Below are 19,753 nucleotides of genomic sequence, written 5' to 3' on the forward strand. Positions count from 1 at the left end.
GATGCCGCCGTCCCTCGGCGCTGACTCGCAGCCCGCGGCACGCCGTGGGGCGGCCGCTGCCAGAGGAGCGCGGGGCGCCGCCGCGCCGCCTCCTCCGCCGCCGGCCATGGTGCGTGCGGGGCGCGGGGCGCAGCCCGGCCCCTGAGAGCGGCGCCCCGCCGCCCCCCGCCCGGGCTGCCGCCGCCCTCCTCCCCGCGCCCCCGCCCGCCCCCACCTGCCTCTCCGCTTCGCCGCTGCCGACCTGAGGCCTCGGGCACCGGCTTCTCTCCGCGCTGCAGCCCGCCCGACATGGAGCCGTCTGCGGGAAGCCGCCGGGAGTGACCCCCGCTTTCCGACCGACCTGCTGGCCGCCCCCTCGGCGCCCGCGTGTGCTCCGATGGAGCTGGGCGAGGCGCCGCTCGCCCCGCCGAAGACCATGCTGCTCATGCTGAGGAAAGTTCGCAAGAGGCGGGAGATGCTGCTGCAGCAGCTGGGCTTCATCTGCGCCATCCTTTTCTTCGTCTGGTGCATGTCCAGCCTGCTCTCCAGACTGGGTGAGTGGCTGTGGCGGCGGGACCGGCGGAGCCCGGGAGGGCGGCAGGAGCGGCCCGGCCGCTGCCGCCCCGGGGGTTGGCGGGGTCAGGCGTCCGCGGCTGTTCCCCTTTTGGGTTTCTCAGTGGAAATACCCCGGAGGCGGGCGAGCAGCGCGGCTTCCTCCGGGGAAGCCCCCGCGGCGGGCAGGTGCGTGGCCGCAGCCCCGGGCAGGGCAGGCAGCGGCGTCGCGGGCGCCTGCTGGCCCCGGGCTTCCCGGCAGCCGGCCCGCCCCGGCTTCAGCCCGGAGGGCTTCGGGTCGGGAATCGAGGGGGGGTCGCCGGGCGGCTGCGTGCCTGGGAACGGCCGTGAGGTAGCTGCTCCCTGCCGCGGCATCGCAGCTGAATCCTCTCCAGCCGCTTGTGGTCCCCTCTGCAACTTCGGGCCGCCTCTCATTTTTATCTTTAGGTTGTAAACCTCCATCAGCTACAACTGCTTCTTCTCTCCACCCCACCCCCCAATTACAATGTGGATTTGACAGAAAATTCTGTATTTTAGGCAAGGAACAGTGCTAACCTCACGTTTTATAGCAAAAGTCTGTTGCATCCTTTGTCCAAGTGCCATGTTGGTAAACCGATGCACATATAATTAACTACATCATTCCCATTCGTTTGTGTTTTTTTTTTTCCCCACCTGCTGACACAGTTTGGGCTGTAAGTGTGCAGCTTCAGGCTCTCTTCCTGTAATACGCGTTGCATCCCTCAGATGCAAAATCTAAGGTTGCTGGGGCGCACATGGGTCTCTGGGTAGGACTGCCAACAGTTCTTGAGGTTTTAAGAACAAAATCAAACTAAGCCTGGATCCTACATCCACGTTTAATATAACAAAATCACATTTCAACAGAATTAGGATGGGTCATCTGCTTAAATTAAAGCTGAAGTTAAAATGTGCGCTTTAGGGAAGAAAAATCTGGTGGAACTTGTCATACTTTCTAATGCTCTTGTGCTCAAATTATTGCCTGGTTTGTTTGAGATATACCTAGGATAGCAACAAGCCATCCATATAAGACTTCAGTGTCTTAGACCATATTAGCATATTGCTTATCTTAGAACTTTCAACTTCTTTTAAATTGTGGTTTTAGAGCATACTGTTGCTTTCTTTTAGAACTATTTGTCATGCCTATGCTTCCCCTCCCCCCGCACCAGCTATTTATTTTCATAAACTTACTGGTTTGTGAAAACAAGTAATTGGGGTATGATTATGTTTACATAGTTTGAGGGGTGGTTTTGTTGCAGATAACAGTTTTCCAGAACTTTTTTAGGTTTACATGAAAAATGTCATGGCTAGTGAAAGTTTTTAATCTCCTGGGTTATCAGCTAAATCCCTCATAACCTAATTTTTGATGGTATGCTGCATCAGGTAGGGTTTTTTTTCAGCTGGCTAATTTACAGTATATTGTATCCATAACCATTGACCATCTGTTCTTTGTGTTTCTTATAATTGTGGCACCAGAATATTTTAGCAAATACTCCAGCCAAACCAACTTCCAAGCTAGATTTTTTTGCAAGAGTCACTGTAACAAAGCACAAGCATTACATGATGACTGAATATAAACTCTAAGATCAGCCATGAAAGAATTTTTGTTATTATAATATGTTCATTTGAAAGGGATAAGGTTGAGATGGAAGTGATTTAATTAAGAGGTTCTATTCTTCCTTTGATTATTATAATTGCCTACCCTGCATTATCACAAGTGCTCCTTCTGTACTCTATTCAGCAAGTTCCATTGAGAATGCTTCTGGAATACGAGTTTAGGCAAAAGCTCCATTGACTTCTAAAGAAGTTTGTTTTTCTTAAGACTTGTGGGGATTCACAGTGCAGTTGTTTTCCATTTTCTTTGACAAGTTACCCAGGGACTGATGTTATCAAGTATACCCAACACTGAAAAGATCAGTCCCTAGACTCAGAATAAACCAAAATGTAGCCGGAACATGTCCCTATGTATTTTTATTTTTTGAGAAATCAATTAGTAATGTAATATGTACAAGTGCAGATTACTAAATGGAAGTGTGATTGTTGCTCATGTCAGTATAGCCGGGCTGGTTTCATCTATAGGAACTGCTAAGGTTTGTGTTTCACAGGTGCAGGCTTCAGCATTTGCTTGCTGCAGAATATTTTCCCATTTTGTGTCACAGCCAGGTATTCTGGTAGTCAAAACATGCTAACAGCTCTGATACTGCACCTTCATAGCTAGTTTTACCCTTTGTAGCTAGGAGCACCTAGCGTACGTATGTTGGCACGTGCCCCAGTCACACCTTGATTTTGCTGCATTCCCATACTGATGGTCTGTCCATGCTCCTTGCCGGGGGGGGGGGGGGGGGGGGGGGGGGGGCATATAGTCTAATTAAGATGATGCAGGAAAAAATTAGTGACAGTGGACATAACCTCTTTCTATTTAATATAGGCCGAGAATCAACTATTGCAGACAGACGTGTCTTGTCAGAAATATGGAGGAATAGAAGGTTGATGGCATCACCTAATGGGACACATGAAGAAAAGAACTGTACAGAGCCAGGTAAGATGGGAAAACTTTGCAATGTGTTATAAGCTTTTGAGGTATTGCATAGTGCTGTTGTGACCCAGCTGCAGTGATGTGTTAAGGTAAACACAAAAGTGTCAAACTTAAAAAAAAAAAAAAAAAGGCAGGACTGTGGAGAAGTAAGGTTTATTGTGCTATGTAATGCCATGACTTTATCTATCAAAGGTAAAAGTTAATCTTCAGATATAAGAATGTTTTGGGGTTGTTATGAGACTTGTGCTGACAATTTAATTTCTCTAATTTTGTTTCTCTTGGTGATTATTCCTACCTAGCTGACGCTATGTATGTTGCACTGGTAATGAGAGATGTACTCTTCTTGAAACTATGGGTAGCTAAACATGCTGTGTTTGAGATAAATTACTGTGCTCAGACAGTGTGTTCATTACCATTATAGATTTAATCATGTTTTGCTAGTTTAATGATAAACTGTGTATTTAGAGTAGGAATTTATATTGTGTGGAGGGGGATGATGAGGTAAGTAATATGGAAACCCTGGAATCCATTTTACTTCAGGATATCTATCCTGGCCAGGTGATAATAATTGATTGAGGACAGGGATAGATGACGCATTTTATTATCAGTGTTAGTCCACAATGCTTTCATCTTCCCATCTGTCTTTCCAGTGTGTATTTCCTTTCTCTCTCTCCTTGCCTGTCTGTGGTTTACAGTGTGTGGGAGATGAGATATTTTGCCAATGGCACTAGCCAAATTAATTTAAAGTTCAGATTTTTTTTTTTAAACATGACTCTTTGATCAGCTGATGATAGCAGAGTCTGTGCCTTCTTGCAAACAGTGGCAGCATGAGTTCTGGGATACTGTCAGCCCCAGGCACTAGAAGAGTTTGGAGCAGTGCTTGCCCCCCCCCAGCCCTGTTCGTTGTAATGCTGAGGCACTTGTTGTATAGGTTGAGGATCACTACTGTGCTTATGCACTTTGGAGAGAGGAGTGGAAGAACATTGCGCAGAGTATGTGGGGCCAAAAGCTTTAACTGTATCATCTTGATGTCCAAGAGCTTCTCTGTGCTTCCATTAAGAATTTCGTGGGTTAGTTTGCTGTTGTCTGCATCTGTAACCTTATGATGCTGTTGATTTGTCTGTCAAAGTTGTTTACAGGCAAGAAAGAAGACAAAAATGACCTTTGGAAATGTAATTTTTCTTGATGAATAGCCAGAAAATACTATTCTTTCCCACTCCCCTTTCATTTTTCTCCACATATGTGGATGCATCAATGTGATCATGTCTGAACACATACTTGACAGCACACTTGGAGCCAAGCCAGCAAAGGCCACAATACCATAGAAGCTGTATCAGAAAGATGCCCATCAAAGTTTTTGTTTGAATGAGAACTTTTTTACAATGATATGATAAAACTGCCAAGAGAAAACGTATGCTTATGTGTAAATTGGAACACCAGGAGCAGTGCTAACTTCTCCAGATGTTTAGAGCAAATAGCTCAGCTCCCTCCATTCCTCTAAAATTGTAAGATTCATTTAAGAACAATTGGAAGAAATAAATGCAGTTGGGTCATTTTGATGTGCTTTCTGAAATTCAGATCTTTGAGGTGCCCTTTTCTCTGTAACCACAACAGCTAGACACAAGAGAGGCCCCAGTATGCTGAGGTTTTATTAAAAGTATCATGAGACGCATTAAATTAATGATTTCTAGTCACAATGCTGGAATTAGGCTTTCTTTTTAAAGGTGTTTCTTCTGTTCGAACACAGATTTACAGATCAAATATGTCACAGGATTGCAATTGTAGCATTTTTTAGTCACTTCCTGTTATTCTGCAGTTATGTACAGCTTATCTCTGTGTATCTTCTGCAGCTGAAGGGGGGGATTTAGATGAGAGAGTGGCTAGATGTAAGATAGCTGCGAATAAAGGGAGCATCTGAAAATATCTGAAATTGATGTTTGTTGGACAGGAATGGGTCTGTAAGAACCCATGACTTATTGCTCAGTAACAACTTTTTGGTTTGGGGTTTTTTTTTTGGGGGAGGGTAGTGCTGGTTTGCCGCGCGCACACACACACACACACACACACACACCCCCCCCAATTCTTGTCTGGTAGCCAGAGATTGAGATTTGCCCTGTAATGAAAAGGTACAATGACCTAGAACCTATCAAAAAGGAGTAAGTAGCATAGCTCATCTCCATGGGTATGTAGCTTGTGTAACTCCATGACTACATCTGGAGAAAGTAGTCCCAGGAAAGGTCAAGAGACTTGATCAAGATTGCATAGAAAATTGGTGAGAGAGCGTGGATTTTCAGTTGCAATATGTAGGCTTTCAGTCATGCGCTTATTGTAATGTAATGAAAATCTCAGGAACACTTTAAATGGCTGGACTTTATTTGTGTGGTTTTTGTTTTTTTTTAATCTTAAGAACAGATAGTTAATATGTATACATGTTCTATGAATACAGTCCTCTCTGTAGGCTCCTTTATGAGAAGTACTTATTTATGTCATTTCTGTATCTGCCTTAAGCACTAGGGGCCCTACAAATGCATGGGTGTGTATATGGTATATAGCAGTTTTCTTATGTGGATGTTTTTCTATGTGTGTTTAGGATACAAGAACTTCGTAATACCTTGGGAAATGCAAGTTCTTGCTGAGAGCCTGTTAATCCTTTGTGTCATTGCTGTGCTGTTGCTGTGCTCTCTCTTTATTAGCTTCCCACACAAGTCTGCAGCTTTACTTCCCTTTTCCCAAAGGCTCTCAACAAAGTTATTTTATTTACCACTTCACCCCCTTTTCTTACTTATGTGCAAATAAAGAAAGATAGCCAGCTGTCAGAAATTGCAGCTATAGAAGTTTATAAGATCATGAGATCCTTGCAGTTCATGTCAGTGGTAAGAAAGGCTCACCCTTGGTAATATATCTTGGGAGAAAAACCTCCATAAGCTTCTAGAAGTAATGCTAGAAGCTTGTGGAAGCTGCTGTCTGCTAGAAGCTCACATAGCCTACACTGTCTGTGATTGTCTCATTTACTGAAGTAAATCAGATAATTTTGTATTGTGTTCTTCTGGAAACATTATTAATGCTTCTGGGGCCATTGTATCAGAACAGAAAAAACTTAGAAAAGATACAAGTCTTTATGTTGTCCTGGAGCCAGGCTGGAGGGCTTATAGATTGTATGTAGAAGGCTCTGGACTTCAAAAATTTCACAAGAGCCCGGGATTTTTGAATTATGAATCTTAGGCTTATTTCGTATTGAGTAACTCTCTGGATGGCCGCTGTGGGTATCCCTCTTTGAGGGAAACCAAACTACCTTTTCTTTATGGCTCTGAAAACTTTTCCTGGGTAGATTTCTGTGGGAGGAGGGGTTGATCTGACCCTCACTTAAAGCAGAAGGATCAGAAAGGGAGAGTAGTTGTCTCTAGCGTCTTAACAGATCTCATTAGTTTGCAACCAATTTTTTTGCCTTATCCGAGCTCACACTTCCATCTGCCATCAGCTCGCTATCTTGCAGTGCCATCTGCCCAGCAAGTCTGATTTACAGTGTCTCTGCTCCAATGGCTCGCCTCTTGTTTCAAAATGTTCCCATGACTCCATGTCCTCCAGAAGTCTGAGTAACATTTCCAGTGCAATTACAAGCTGGGGTGACTGGGTGGTGCAATGTTTCTAACCATGCGACTCCACTGGGTTGTGTGATCTGGACTCCTTTCTGTTGTGACTAGTTTCAAGGAATCCCTGTGTACAGTACAGAGCATATTTAAACTACTTGCTGTGAATTAGAAATGTATCGGAATATATTTCTATTAGTCTTCTGACACTAGTCAGTGAGCTGCCTTGAAATTCAAAGAGTCGGTGGGGTTTTCTGTCCAGTGGTTTGTCAACCATGGGCAGTTCACAAGCTACACTGATTTTTAAAAAGCCGGGGATTTGGTTCTAGTCTGCTCCTCCCATTGTTATCAGTGGGTAGAGATGAATTGTGGGTTGGGGGAAAGGCAGGGGTTAGCATTTTTTTCTGAGCCATGCTGCCTTTTTACTTCAGAATTAAAAGGCATATTGTAGCAATGCTTTCTGTCCTTGCAGTGAGAGAGAAAGAACCAGTCCTCTACAGTGAAATAAAGTGTGTTTCCCAGCAGCATGTATATAACTGAGTTCTGAGTCAGGATCAAAAGTCATTAGGTCCGTATATATTTTACACTGTTAGTTATAACCTTGGGGACTCATGTGGGATGTGATGCATTGTAGAGGAGCTACAGAAGTCTTAGGCAGTTTTGTTAACATATCATAGACAGTACAAGAACCTGCTACTTTGTCTGTAAAAATGGATGATGATGTTCTCACTGACTAGAGAAGACAGGACTGACTCTTCAAAGTAATTTTCCAAAAGGATAGAACAAGCTATTTGTAGTACATTCGTCGTAAAGACACTATAGGAAGCATCGGTTTCTATCAACGTTATTTAACGAATGCAGTGCTTAGTTAAATGCATCATTCTCAATATGCTGGATTGATGTATCCTTTTTTTCTTAATCCTTATAGACACCTTAATATATAAGATCATAAGCTTTGCATAGTAAATGCTAATCTAAACATACTTTTGTTTCTGATGGAATATGTCATTTTGTGCTGATGTAAATTCTCTTTAAACAATGTGATAATATGTCTTTCTTTTAAAAAATGTGCTCATGATTTTCCCTAGATCAAACTTCCATTTTGTAGCAGTGATAAATGCCACCTCCTTAAAAGCGGGGGTCTAAGGCATTAATTTCACTGTAACCCTTTATTTCATGAACAGTCTAAACTGGTAAGCTCAGCGTGACCTGCAGGTTCCCTTACTATGCATTCGTACAGTACCTAGCACAGAAAGACCATGGTCTCTTTGAGGTAATACAGGCAATAACCATGTTATATTATTTGCAGATATTCCCCACTAGCCTTTTAATCAGACTTGCTCTCTGCCTTGATGCATAGAAAATGTGCAACTGTTGTAGCACGATAAATTTATTTTAAAATGTTTCTTTACTCCAGTGTCTTATGCCCTCAAAGACCAGGAAACTTACCAGCCTTAAATATCCTATTCTTGCATTCGTCTAAAAGGAAATGAAAACGAGGAAAGGTTTAAGAAAAAAGCTCTTAGTTGCTTTACGCATATGGTAGTCACATAACACAGAGGCGCAGTGTCCAGCGAATGTGTGTGTGTATATATGCACAGATGCACATATTTATGTAGTGGAAAGACTTACTACCCAGCTAGCGTGTAGCTTATTTCTGTAGCCGCTTGCCACGTGCTTGTGGGGTTTTATTTGGTTTGGGTTGCTTGTAGGTTGTCTCCCCCCTGCCACCCCCACAACCTCAGTGTCTCTGGACTCACTCTTGTCCCTGTAGATGCTGAGTGGTAAACTTTAGTGATTGTGATCTCACTTGGATGGGTTTTGTTTCCAGGAGGAGATAGATGTGTGACAATTTAAAACCACTTTTAGTGGACTAGCTGAGGGCAAATGACAAACATTTAATGGCAAGTTTTTCTTGTGTGGCTCCCAAGGTCTCCCAGTCAGAATTCACACCTAGATTTAGGCTGAACTTCTGCTAGTTTTTGCCTGGCTTATTGATGTGGGTATTAAAAGGGCTGGAAGGTAGATGTCATTGAAGTTAATTGGGAAAAGTGTTTTGTTTATTTTTCTGTGAATGATTTTAGGAAATGTGCTTTCTCTGAAGCTAGAATTTAAAAAATAACTAACCTTCTCTCTGAGCTGTTAATTTTCTAGCAGTGTATTAATACTGGCATCCAAAATAGTAGAAAGAAATGAGACAAACATCTCTCTGTGCTTTGGCTCATCCTGCCAGTGGCGTCCCCTGGAGACGTGAGAACAGAAAACGAACTCCAGGGTAATTTATCCATTTCCCCAGGTCTACGTGCCATGCTTGCAGGCAGTAGTTTAACACACTGTAAATCAATGTCTGACTAAATGCCATTTACAGATGTAATAAACAAGAGCAAATAAAACAAAAAGAAATATTATTTAATATATTACTGTATATTCTTAAACCTAATAAAGATGTTAATATAATCTTTATTTCATGTGAATCATTTATTTACAGTTGGTTTTGGTCCAGTTGAAGCACACTGTGGATAAGGACTTTTACCAAGAAGCAGGCTTGAAACAAAAATCAGAATTTCTAAAATGTAGCAACTTCAGAACCAAATTTAACATCTGTGGGTGCAGGCCCTTACTTTCTTTGAATGGAACAAAACACCCAGGTTGAATGCTCTGGAGTGCTAGACTAAGATCTAAAGTTTCCTGTATTAGCCCAGCTCTAATATTTAGATGTCTGATTGCCTATATTTCAAACCACATTACCTAAACATTTCTCAAATGTTAATGTAGTAATAGTGCAACGTCTCTTCTCCTATGACTGCAGACAACTCAGACAGACATCAGCTGTGTAAATTAGTAAATTAGAGGAAATATGTGGTAGAACAAAGAATCAAATCCAGATACCTCAGTCCTGATCTAGGCTCCTGCAAAGATGATGTTTCAACACAAGTTTGGACTAATATGACCTCCTAAGGTTCCATCCAACCTGAGTTTTCCTGTGATCTGGTATGGAAACCAAATGAATTACATTTCACTCAGGACATATTTGAAATCCTGAATTGGGGGTTTCAAAATCAAAGTTAATGAGACTTGGGCATGCAGATCTCCATGGCATTGCTGACTGTCTCACCTTTAATGTGGGATAATGTGTTTGTATTTAGATCTGTTCTTCACTACTATGACCATGCAGATAGACCTTTTTGTGTGGAAATCTGCTCCATTTTCCACTCAGAAAATTGTGCTGTTGGTATAAGAGCTGTGTGTAAATTTACCCATCCTTACCCATGGCAATTTCATTTTTACTCCTTGCTTTTCACCGTATTGTCTGTGACATGTCACCATGTACTGCAGTTGAGACGGCAAATGCTGCTGTCTTGCTTTGTATCATGCACAATTGTTACCACACCTCAATTTGCTGTGACAGGAAGCAGGTTGAAAAGGCATTGTAAATCAGTCTGTGAGCATTAATCCATACTCTTGGGGTCGGCCTAGGACAGAGTCTTTATGAGGTACTGGATTGTTTGATAGATGTTAAAATGCTGCATTCATTACTTCATGTCTGTGCTCTCAGTGTCTCATCAGTCCATAGCTTGGACCACCAATGTGGAGGACAGGCAAAACTGGACAAGCACAGAACTGGGCTGCAGGGAAGTAGGTTGTAAAAAGCATCTGGAGGTAGAAATGGTCACCAGAAGCTGCCAGAGGTCTAGAGAAACTTGGGTTTTGGAATTGGGTGGTAGAAAGACTAAGACTATGGTCATGGAGCCTGGAGTTGGAGGATGGGTGAAAGGGACACAAAGACATGAGTGGAGGGACGCTGAATTTGGGTAGTGAACCATGGGAGAATCCTGGGAATAGCAGGGCAAGGAGGCAGACCCTGAGAAGTAGTAAGCAGAGGAAGCGATATAAGAGGTATGAACAATCAAAATGTGGTAAGAAGTTTGGTTTTGGTTGGGCAAGGAATCTAGAATGAGAAGCAAAGACGGTCTCTTATAAAGGGCTTAAGTTACAAAAGTAGCCTTGTGTTTGGCACATAAAACTGGAAGCATTCACAATTTGTATCCATTTTTTTTTTATTATTTTTTTTATTTTTTTTATTTTAGTTTTGGGTTTGGGGTTTTTTTTTTGGCATGGATTAGGTATTAACGAAGAACATTTTCAGAGCTTGTACTAATGACACCATCCAGATATAAAGCAATTTAGAAAGCTTTACCAAAACCAGACCCTCCTGAGCCTCAGTGCCGTCTCTCTGGATCTCAGTGTTTGTTTTGAGGGTCAAAATAACTGATTTAAAAATACACTTAGGCACAATGTGCCATTTCATTACAGTAAATCAATTTTAAACTTTGTTCTGCTAATATTTCTGATAAGAACCTTCATAATGGAATTATTTTTTCAGAAGTTACAAAATTTTTTTATACATATCTATTACTGTATTCATTAATGCCAATGACTTTTTACAGAATAGATATGGTTATCCACCTAGCAGGCTGAAAGTGTTCAATGAACCTGATGACAATTAAACTGGCATCGCTCCTGTTCTACAGGAAGGCAAGACCTTCAGGCAATAAAGAGTGATGGTTTCCTTTATTCTTTAAAGTTGACAGACATTGAAGACATTACAGTAGAATATGTAACAGCCTTAGAAACTGAGTCAAATTCATTCCTGCTGGGACTCTACTGATAAGTTGAAGTACAGCAGAGCAGACGCTTCAGGTAGAATGTAGTCTACATGTTTATGTGCTCATTCAACTGTTTCCTTTTTTGCAACATTAAATTAATGGCTTAATGTTAATGACGTGCTGCATTAACAATCTTGAGAGAGTGACATTCTCTACCTATAGTAGGGAACAGTGGCAAATGTGCCTTCATGAGAGTAAGAAGATAATTTAGACTCTCTGCCTGTTCAGTTTCCATACTTACTTGCTTGTTGCACTATTCTTGGAGATTGCCAAAACCTGATTAATTATTTTTCCCTAGCGTATGATGCGCTCACTTTTTCAGCGGGCTGAGGGTAATATGACTGGATCTATTGCACAGAGGTATTTAAACCTTTGAATAGCAAGATGTAAATATTCATAGATGGTGGGAAACATTTAAACTTTGGAATGGTAAAGCTACAATGCATGAAATTTATATTTAGAAGCTCAAAGAGACTGAAATGGGGAAAATGCATCCCCCCCACCCCCCCCCCCCCCTTTAATGTGAATCAGCATGTGCTTTGAATTTTGTGAGTTCCTAGTCCAAAACATAGACTCTTGAAGACAGAAGCATTTGTTCTTTAGCGCTTCTGGGAGCATATCTGCGCTGGTGTACACTGCCTTAACTCTACTATGTCGTTACAGTCCTGACAGTTTACAGCAGCTGAGGTTCTGCCCTAGAGATTTATTGTTGGATGGCAAGATGCTGTTTCTGGTTTAGTTCTTTGGTGAGAATCTCTTCTCTTTAAATACTTTTCATGCCTTCCTAAAGGTCGCATTCTTTGCCTGATTATGTTATGTTATGATTATGATATATTATATTTAAATCCATCCACAGGATCTTTGGCTACTGTTGCCTAAAATGGTGAGGCTTTTTCTTACCTTCTTAAGCTTTTCACAAGCTTTCCCCGTCCCTGTTGCTGCTAGCCTTTGTCTGCTTCCTTTACCTGCACTGAAACATTGAGATGACTTTCCAATGTCCATTTGCCTTTTCTTGTTATTTTTATGTAGCCCCTTGCAGATTAGTATGTGAAAGAAACTATCTGGGATATTATAATTCTCCCCTTTTGTGAATCTCACTTCATGAGCCATGAGTATCATGGTGCTCTCAGGAGATAGGCCAGCCAGGATTAGCTAGACAGGGAAGAAGTCAAAGCTAGCATATTAATTAGTCCTGCTTCAGTCGTGCACAGAGGCTTCACTAGTTGAGGGTGGAGGGAGAAGAGGAGGGTCCCTATAGAGCTACAGTGTTGTCTGTCCTTGTTGTGAGATGCAGTGGCAGTCCCTAAGAGTGCCTAATGGAAATGGACAAGGAAAAGTAAGACTGAAAAAGGCAAAGTGATTTGCCCAAAGTCTGCAGAGAGGGTCAGTAACTAAGCTGCGTTTTTTCCACCCTTATTCATAAATTGTAGCCATACTAAGTTCATTGAGCCTGGAGCTGTTGCAGCTACCACCATCACCTCTCTGCTCTCCTTCCTGATCAGCTCATAACAACTTGACTCTTTTATTGTGCTTTTTTCATGAGGAACGTAACTTTTCACAATAGACATGTTTTTACAAAGCCTAACGTGGGGCACCGAGACTAGTTACTAGTGTAAATGGGGCAAGGATATGCTCAGAACTGCTTAAGTATGCTGAATGTTTTTGATTTAGGGTGATACCTAAAGGTTGTCCAGTGAACTATCCAGCTTGCCTCTAGGAAGTAAAGTGGTTGCCTCTTCCCAGGCAATTATACCAGGTAGTTGAATGCTACATTACAGAGCAATTATCATTTCTCCTTCTCCTCCACTTAGAGAGAGAAGGCCTGATGGAGGAACCTTGGAACATACAGATTTTTCCAGTTGCTCCCACAAGGGGGTGAGGAGATGCCTGGCTGGCCCACCTGTGGGCCAGCTGCTATCCACAGAGAATGGAGATGAAAAATTGTGACTAGGGAAGTTGCAGGTCTCTGCTGTAGTGATGGTTCTCCACTGGGGAATGTTTTTTTGGGACCACTGTGTGAGAGGGACTGTATAAAATACCAACACTCCTTTGCCATACCAGAGATAAAATGAGCACCTCTTGTGGCTTGCAGGCTGAAAAAGGAAAGAAAGAAAGAAAGAGTTCAGCAGTATTTTCTCATGTGTGAGCAAACCTGTGCTTGTGTCTGACTCAAAGGTTTTTGAATATTTGGCAGTTTCTTATTTGATTGGGGGGCAGGAGGGTGAGGGGAGGCTTTGTCTTGGCCGTAACTGACTTCTGATTGCGAAGCAATTACTTCAGATTTGAACTTACTCAATTATGTTTTTTAATTCTGTATGGGTTTACTATAGTTATTTGGTTGTCCAGGATTGATTAGTAACAGCATCTGATGGGAGAGTTCTTACTTGGAAAGACTATCTGGGATCATCTCCAGAACTGCTTTAATCTATGGATATTCAGGGCAACTAAGTTTAGTAAGTACTGCTTAGGTAATTAAAGGTTGGAGCTGGGCTGCTTTCTCTGCAAGAGAACAAACTGGTAAAAGGAAATTAGTCAACTTGGTTTAATGTTATGTTCTGTATAGCAGAGAGTCTGGTCCCACCCAACTCAGAGTTTGATTTTTCTCATGGATGTAGGTACAAGACCAATTGGCACGTGTAAGAGATGTTACACTGAAAAAAGGACAGTTGCAGTGATCATACAAGCACTTCAGGGTCTGAAAAAGTACTGTGTTTCTATAAGCTCAGTGGCTGTTGAAATTAGTCAGATTTGGTGGAATGCATGGAATTATATGCAGAATCTTTTGGTTTTCTTGGACATTTTCAAAATTCAATGTTTTCTCTCCCATTCCAGCCCTTGCAGGGTTGAATGCTGTACACATGCCACTAGCATTACTGTTCCTCTGGGGTGAGATTGCAGATGGAATGGGAATAGTGATGCGTGTACTATATGGTTCTTAATGAATAAAATTATCATCTTCACAACTAAAATTCTTCCCTTCCATCCAGTAACTGATTCCAAATATTTTGTTCCTACCATACTGCTGACTTCAGACTGGACTCTTGGAGTTGAGCGTTGCTGTGCAGCTCTGAGGAGGAGAGACTGCACCTCTGCCAGATACTTTCTGACAGGGGCCCAGCTGTGGTCCATGGGTCAATTCTGTCCTTCTCCAGAGGGTTTTCAGCTGTGAGGGGTAGCACATCTGATGACTTGTGGAAGAGATGAGGACCTCCTGTACCCAAAGTGTAGGGTGGAAAATGGCTATGTTGGACAACATTGGCTGTGTGCCTGTCTGTGCTAAGGTGCTTAGCCCTGTGACGTCTCACTGTGCTCAGGTTGTAGTAGGGGGTGATACATCATGATTCTGGAGTGCCTACAGACATGACCCCAAACTGACATCTTGATCATTATTACAAAAAATGGATTATCATCTGTTTCCTATAGAAAACTAAGTTCAGTCACTGTACTAAGTGGAGAGAATTTTTTTGTTTATCTTGTTTGGAGTTTTTAAACAAAATCTTGCTTCTCTTTTTGTAAGTTACAGATATGTTTGTCTTTTGTTTTAAAGACTATTTTAATGTAATACCTGAAGTTTGTGTTCAGTAGTTCTGTGCCTTGACATGAAATGTACAGGGCTGCATAATAACCTTATACACCGATCTTTACTGCAGGAGACCCAGGACCAGTGTTTCAGCATGGCATGGGGACCAGGAAATCCTCAATTCTAGCTGTGGCTGCAGTAGTGACTGCCCTTTGTGATTTTTTTCCCCTATATTCCTTCACTCCACAAAAAATATTTTTTTTTTTTTCCCCCCAGGGAGCAAAAAATTAATTGAACAGTAGTGGGGAACGTAGATCCCTTTATCCCTTCTACAAATATTAACCAGTTAGATCGGGCTCTGAACATGAAAAGCATCTTTATAATAGTAAGCCTTGTTCTCCATAGAGAATGAAGATGATCCTGGCTTTCCCAGTGGTAGATTTGCACCTACTTAGGTGCCACAGTATAAATTCTGATTTAGAGTGAGTGTAAATGTGGTGTAGCTTGTTAGAGGCACCTGTTCCTAATCCTCAGATTGTTCAGTTCATTGCTCTGATTATTTCTTTTTTTCCTCAGCAAAAATACCTTTCCTCCTTTTCTGCCTGTGAAATTTATCTTTAATATGGGAAAACCAAATGGATTGCTTGTTTTAAAATAGTGTATCAGATTAGGCATTTACAGGAGTAAAAATTCAAAGTTTTACAGTCATTATGTTCCCAATGAATGCATTTATATTCTGCTAGTAAATATATTTGTGTGTTAAGGAAACAACAGTAGTTCTTTCACAAGGGTAATTACTAAAAATGATCTTTCTCTTCTTTATATAAATGGTGTAGCATACCCTTCCGTGACTTGCTATTTTTAGTTGCACAGTGACTTTATACATTTAATCTTGGACAGGCAACTTGGATCGTATTATTTAACAGCCATGGATAAAAGCCTCTTGCAATTATGAGATTAACCAGCATTACACTATGTTTTGATTCTTCCTGAAGTCTGATGTGTGAATACATGTGTGCTTTGACTGGACATGTGTTTGACTTTTTTAATTTCTCTCTTCTTTTTTTTTTTTTCTTTTTTCTTTTTGCTTTAGAGAAAAATTCTGTTAGCTGAAAGATTTTCAAAGCATTTGAAAGGCTTCAATTCCATGGGTGTTTCAGATGCTGCTACAAGTGCCAGGCAGCTTTACCACTGCAAAATAACAAAAACCAAGAATAGAAGTTTGGCTGTACTGGCTGTTGAGCTGTATGGTCTATGTTTTATGAGAAAGTAATCCAGATAATTTGATTTTCTTTGAAACAAACTCTGGAAAGGAGTGTGCTTTTTCTCCCTTCTGCGAAAATGTTCAGTCTCCAATATGTGAAGATAGAGACACATAATTAAAGTTGTGAGAAAAATTATACTGTTGTGAGGTATTCATGGATGATGAATGATGATAAAAAAATCTCTAAAATCCTTTTTTTTTCTTGGCGCCCCCCCGAGGCTTACCAAAAGTTAATGCTAACTGTAAAATAGCTCTGGCTTTTTAGACCATGATGCATCATTGTATTTATTTGCTCTTAACGAAAACATTTAACTTGATGATGTAAAATAATTTTATGGGGGGAAAAATCTGTTAATTCAGATGCTTGAAAATAGGACCAGGTTGGCTTTCATCAATCAGCATAGCTCGCATTTCTTGATGTTGTGTAACAGCTATTGATGTGATGCTAGAATTTAAACTTCAGAAAAAGCTGATTAGTGTAAACCTCCCACATAGCGTTGACAGCAGGCTGGAGTGACATCTCAGCTGAAGTGAAATGACCCACACAAACATGGTTGCACTTCAGTATTACAGAAATAGTGTACATCTCTCAAAGTTAGTCTAAATGTATGGCTAGATTTAGAGGTTTGTATTTATTTACTTTTGGTGTTTGGATTAATTTTTCATTTAATTGTCATCTTTTTTTTGTCTGCTTTTTGGAAATGGAGACTATAGAATGGAGTTTTGCAGTTGAGGTACTAGCACACAAGCAGCAGTCCCTGGAGAGGACCATTTTTGCCTCAGGACAAAGCTGTCTAGAACTGGAAGTTTGTTACAATGCCCCATACTGCAGTGCATTCACTTCAGTTTGAAGAGCACATTTTTAAGTATACTCACGGTGGATCTAATTCATGATTTCACTTGGCTCACTTGAGGAGACATTCTGAGTTAGTACACCATTTATGCACAACTTTAAGATTAAATGTGATTAACCTGAAGTTGTCAATCCTTTCTCAAACTGAGACATTTCCAATGCCTTGAGTATCCACCAGGAAGGATCATTCATGTTTCGGCCTGTGTTCAGGCAAGATGGGGACTTAGACTCATGCAGGAATCAAGTTTTTTGAGAATTATTTTTTGTTTTTCTTCAAAGGAATATTTTTGTGTTGTGTTGTGGCCCCACTAGCCCTTCCTAAGCCACTCTTTACAGCAGTAGGACTTCTCCATACACAGCAAATGCAGCATTGGACTGCTTCATCTAGTGGAAGCTAGGATGTTGCTGTTATTACCTGCAGATATTACCTGCATGCAGGTTCTCTGCTTTACATCAGGGATGATACACTCTTAGGAAGCACTGCTACTTGAAATGGGGAATGGAGATTTTATATGTCTTTGTCTATTATATTTACATGATCTTTAAAGCTAGTGTGTGAGCTGACCATCTAATGACCTTTAAAAATTCAGCCTTTGGAGAGATGAAGAGGGATTTGTTAGTTGGCAGATTTGTGCTAGCAAGCTCCAGGTTATTTATGGAAGTCTGGAATTTTGTGCTCTTGGATTTAAAGAATACTGTGTCGTTCAGATCAAAGGCAAAGTATTAAAATCTTAATTCCACTGAAATATCCTTTATTTTGGCATTCTCAGATACATTATTCTTAATTTGTGTTACTAATGCACCTTATACAAGAGAAAAAATGCGACGTTTTCTCTTAATTTATTGTGAAACCATTTTCCTTTCACAGCAGGACTATGTAGCAGTCTGTGAAGCTTATTCATCTTTTTAAAGAGTGAAACTCTGTTCTGATATTAAATCATACAAAATCGGTGTCACAGAGTTTGCTGTCAGGTGTTTGTATTTCCTCCACTAAGTACATAGCGAAAACATTGACATGCTCAGTTTTATCGTTAAACTACTGGAATATCCCTGTGTCATCAAAATGATTAGAGAGTGTGTAGGTAAGTCAGAGGAAGGAGAGGAGCCAAGGGAAAGTACATTTCAAAACTGTTATTGTTGCTGTTCAAGAAGAGTGTTTAAGTCAGTACAGATGGAAGATGCTAAACTGGGTTTTTGTGGACTTTTACAACCAACTTAAAATTCATGGGTTATACATCTGAACACGATCACAGTGAAACTAATTTGTCTGGTGGAAAGCAAAGCAGCCATTGCTTGAAGTGTTTCCCTCTCAGAGAGGGAGCAGGTGAAAACAAATTACTTCCAGGCAATCTTCTTGTGCTCTCTTTTGCATAGAAGTACCTTGAATCATGGTAGATGACTTTGGGTGGTAAAACAGAAACTGTAAATCTCTATGCTTGAGGCTCTTTTGCCCTTGGCCTGTGGAAGAGCACCAGATGCCATTAGCAAGTGTTGCGTATGGTCTGAAAGCACCATGTTCCCCTTAAAAATTAATTTCTTTACCTGTTTCTGTGCATCTAAAGCTATGGAACTGATATTGGCAGCTTAATAAAGCAAAATATTATTGTAGTGTGAGTTGTACCTGTGTCCATAGAAATTGTTTCTCTGACAGTGAAATAACTGGATATATTACTAAAAACTAATTGACTCCATTCTCATTAAAGTTAGTAAGGAAAATTTCCTTGAACAGGAGAGGGAAATGGGGTGTAGAGTGGGATTTTAAGGGCCTCAATACTTAGAAACAGCCAGATTCTCTGTGAAATCTTTGGAGTTAAGGTTCTCAGTTCTCTGGATCTCAGCTGGAGTTAGATGTCTTTGCCAATCTCACTAAGTGCATCCTTAGGTACCTGGGCATCTTGGCACTTTCAACATAGGGGAAAAGTTAAAGAAAACTTTCTGCCGTGTTTTAGCGGAACTGTATTTTCCCTCTGGAGTGCTGTAGGTCTCTAACCCCAAATCATACCTGCAGCACTCCCAGTGAAGTTGGTGAGGATTTCTGAACACAAAATGGATTCTTGGCAAGTACCTCAGGTAGGATTGGATAGGTTGCCCTCGCTACAGAATCTTTCATGCTGAACACAAGGAGCTGTTGAGGTGGGGGACAGTGAAATAACAGAGAGCAAAAGTCTCTGACTGTAGGACAAAACTCATGTTCAAAAGTTAGCAGTTGTTGTGGAGCAGGTTGGGACCTGTGGAGCTGTTTTGCCATGCTGGCAACACTTTCTCATTCATTTTGGACTGACTTATTAGTAATGTGCAAAGATACAAAACTGTTATACTCTATGAATCAACCTTAGGTCAGTAGTTGAGATACTTACAACCTGTATCTCTTTGGGTTTTTTTTTGTTTTTTTTTTTTTTTATTAAGAGAGAGGTGGTACTCTCTTGAATTAGCTACTGGTGAGATGTGAGAGTGCTAGTCTGGAAATTGAAGCATTTAGGTGTAACTTTTTTAATGAAAATGTCCATAGTAACGGTGGCTTATGCTGATTTCAGTCTTACTGAGATGTGTAAGGAGTACTTTGAGCATACCTAATTGATCTAGCCTTTCTAAGGGCCTTGGCAGGTTTTAATGGTGTTTTACCCTGCTCGGGTAAAAGCTAGTTGCCTCTTTCCCCAGATGAAGATAGCTCTGCACAGGTGAAATTGCCCAGGGAACCTGCAAGATAAACAGGGAGGTGCTGAATTCCTGCTGCTTCCGGGGATAGGTAACTGCTAGTGCAGACTTTCTGGATTGTTTCT

General features: G+C 41.1%; 1 protein-coding gene across 1 annotated transcript in view; it reads left to right on the forward strand.

The window, feature by feature from the left end:
- The first annotated feature begins 376 nt into the window (after positions 1 to 376).
- The window catches only part of SLC24A4 (solute carrier family 24 member 4), a 95,957-nt gene continuing 76,580 nt past the window's right edge, over positions 377 to 19,753 (forward strand). The window contains exons 1-2 of the mRNA XM_075713377.1: positions 377 to 533; positions 2,975 to 3,085. Of these exons, the coding sequence (XP_075569492.1) occupies positions 377 to 533; positions 2,975 to 3,085 (268 nt within the window). The remainder of the gene's footprint in view (positions 534 to 2,974; positions 3,086 to 19,753) is intronic.

Source organism: Pelecanus crispus, chromosome 6 (genome assembly GCF_030463565.1).
Source record: "Pelecanus crispus isolate bPelCri1 chromosome 6, bPelCri1.pri, whole genome shotgun sequence".
Classification (NCBI taxonomy): domain Eukaryota; kingdom Metazoa; phylum Chordata; class Aves; order Pelecaniformes; family Pelecanidae; genus Pelecanus; species Pelecanus crispus.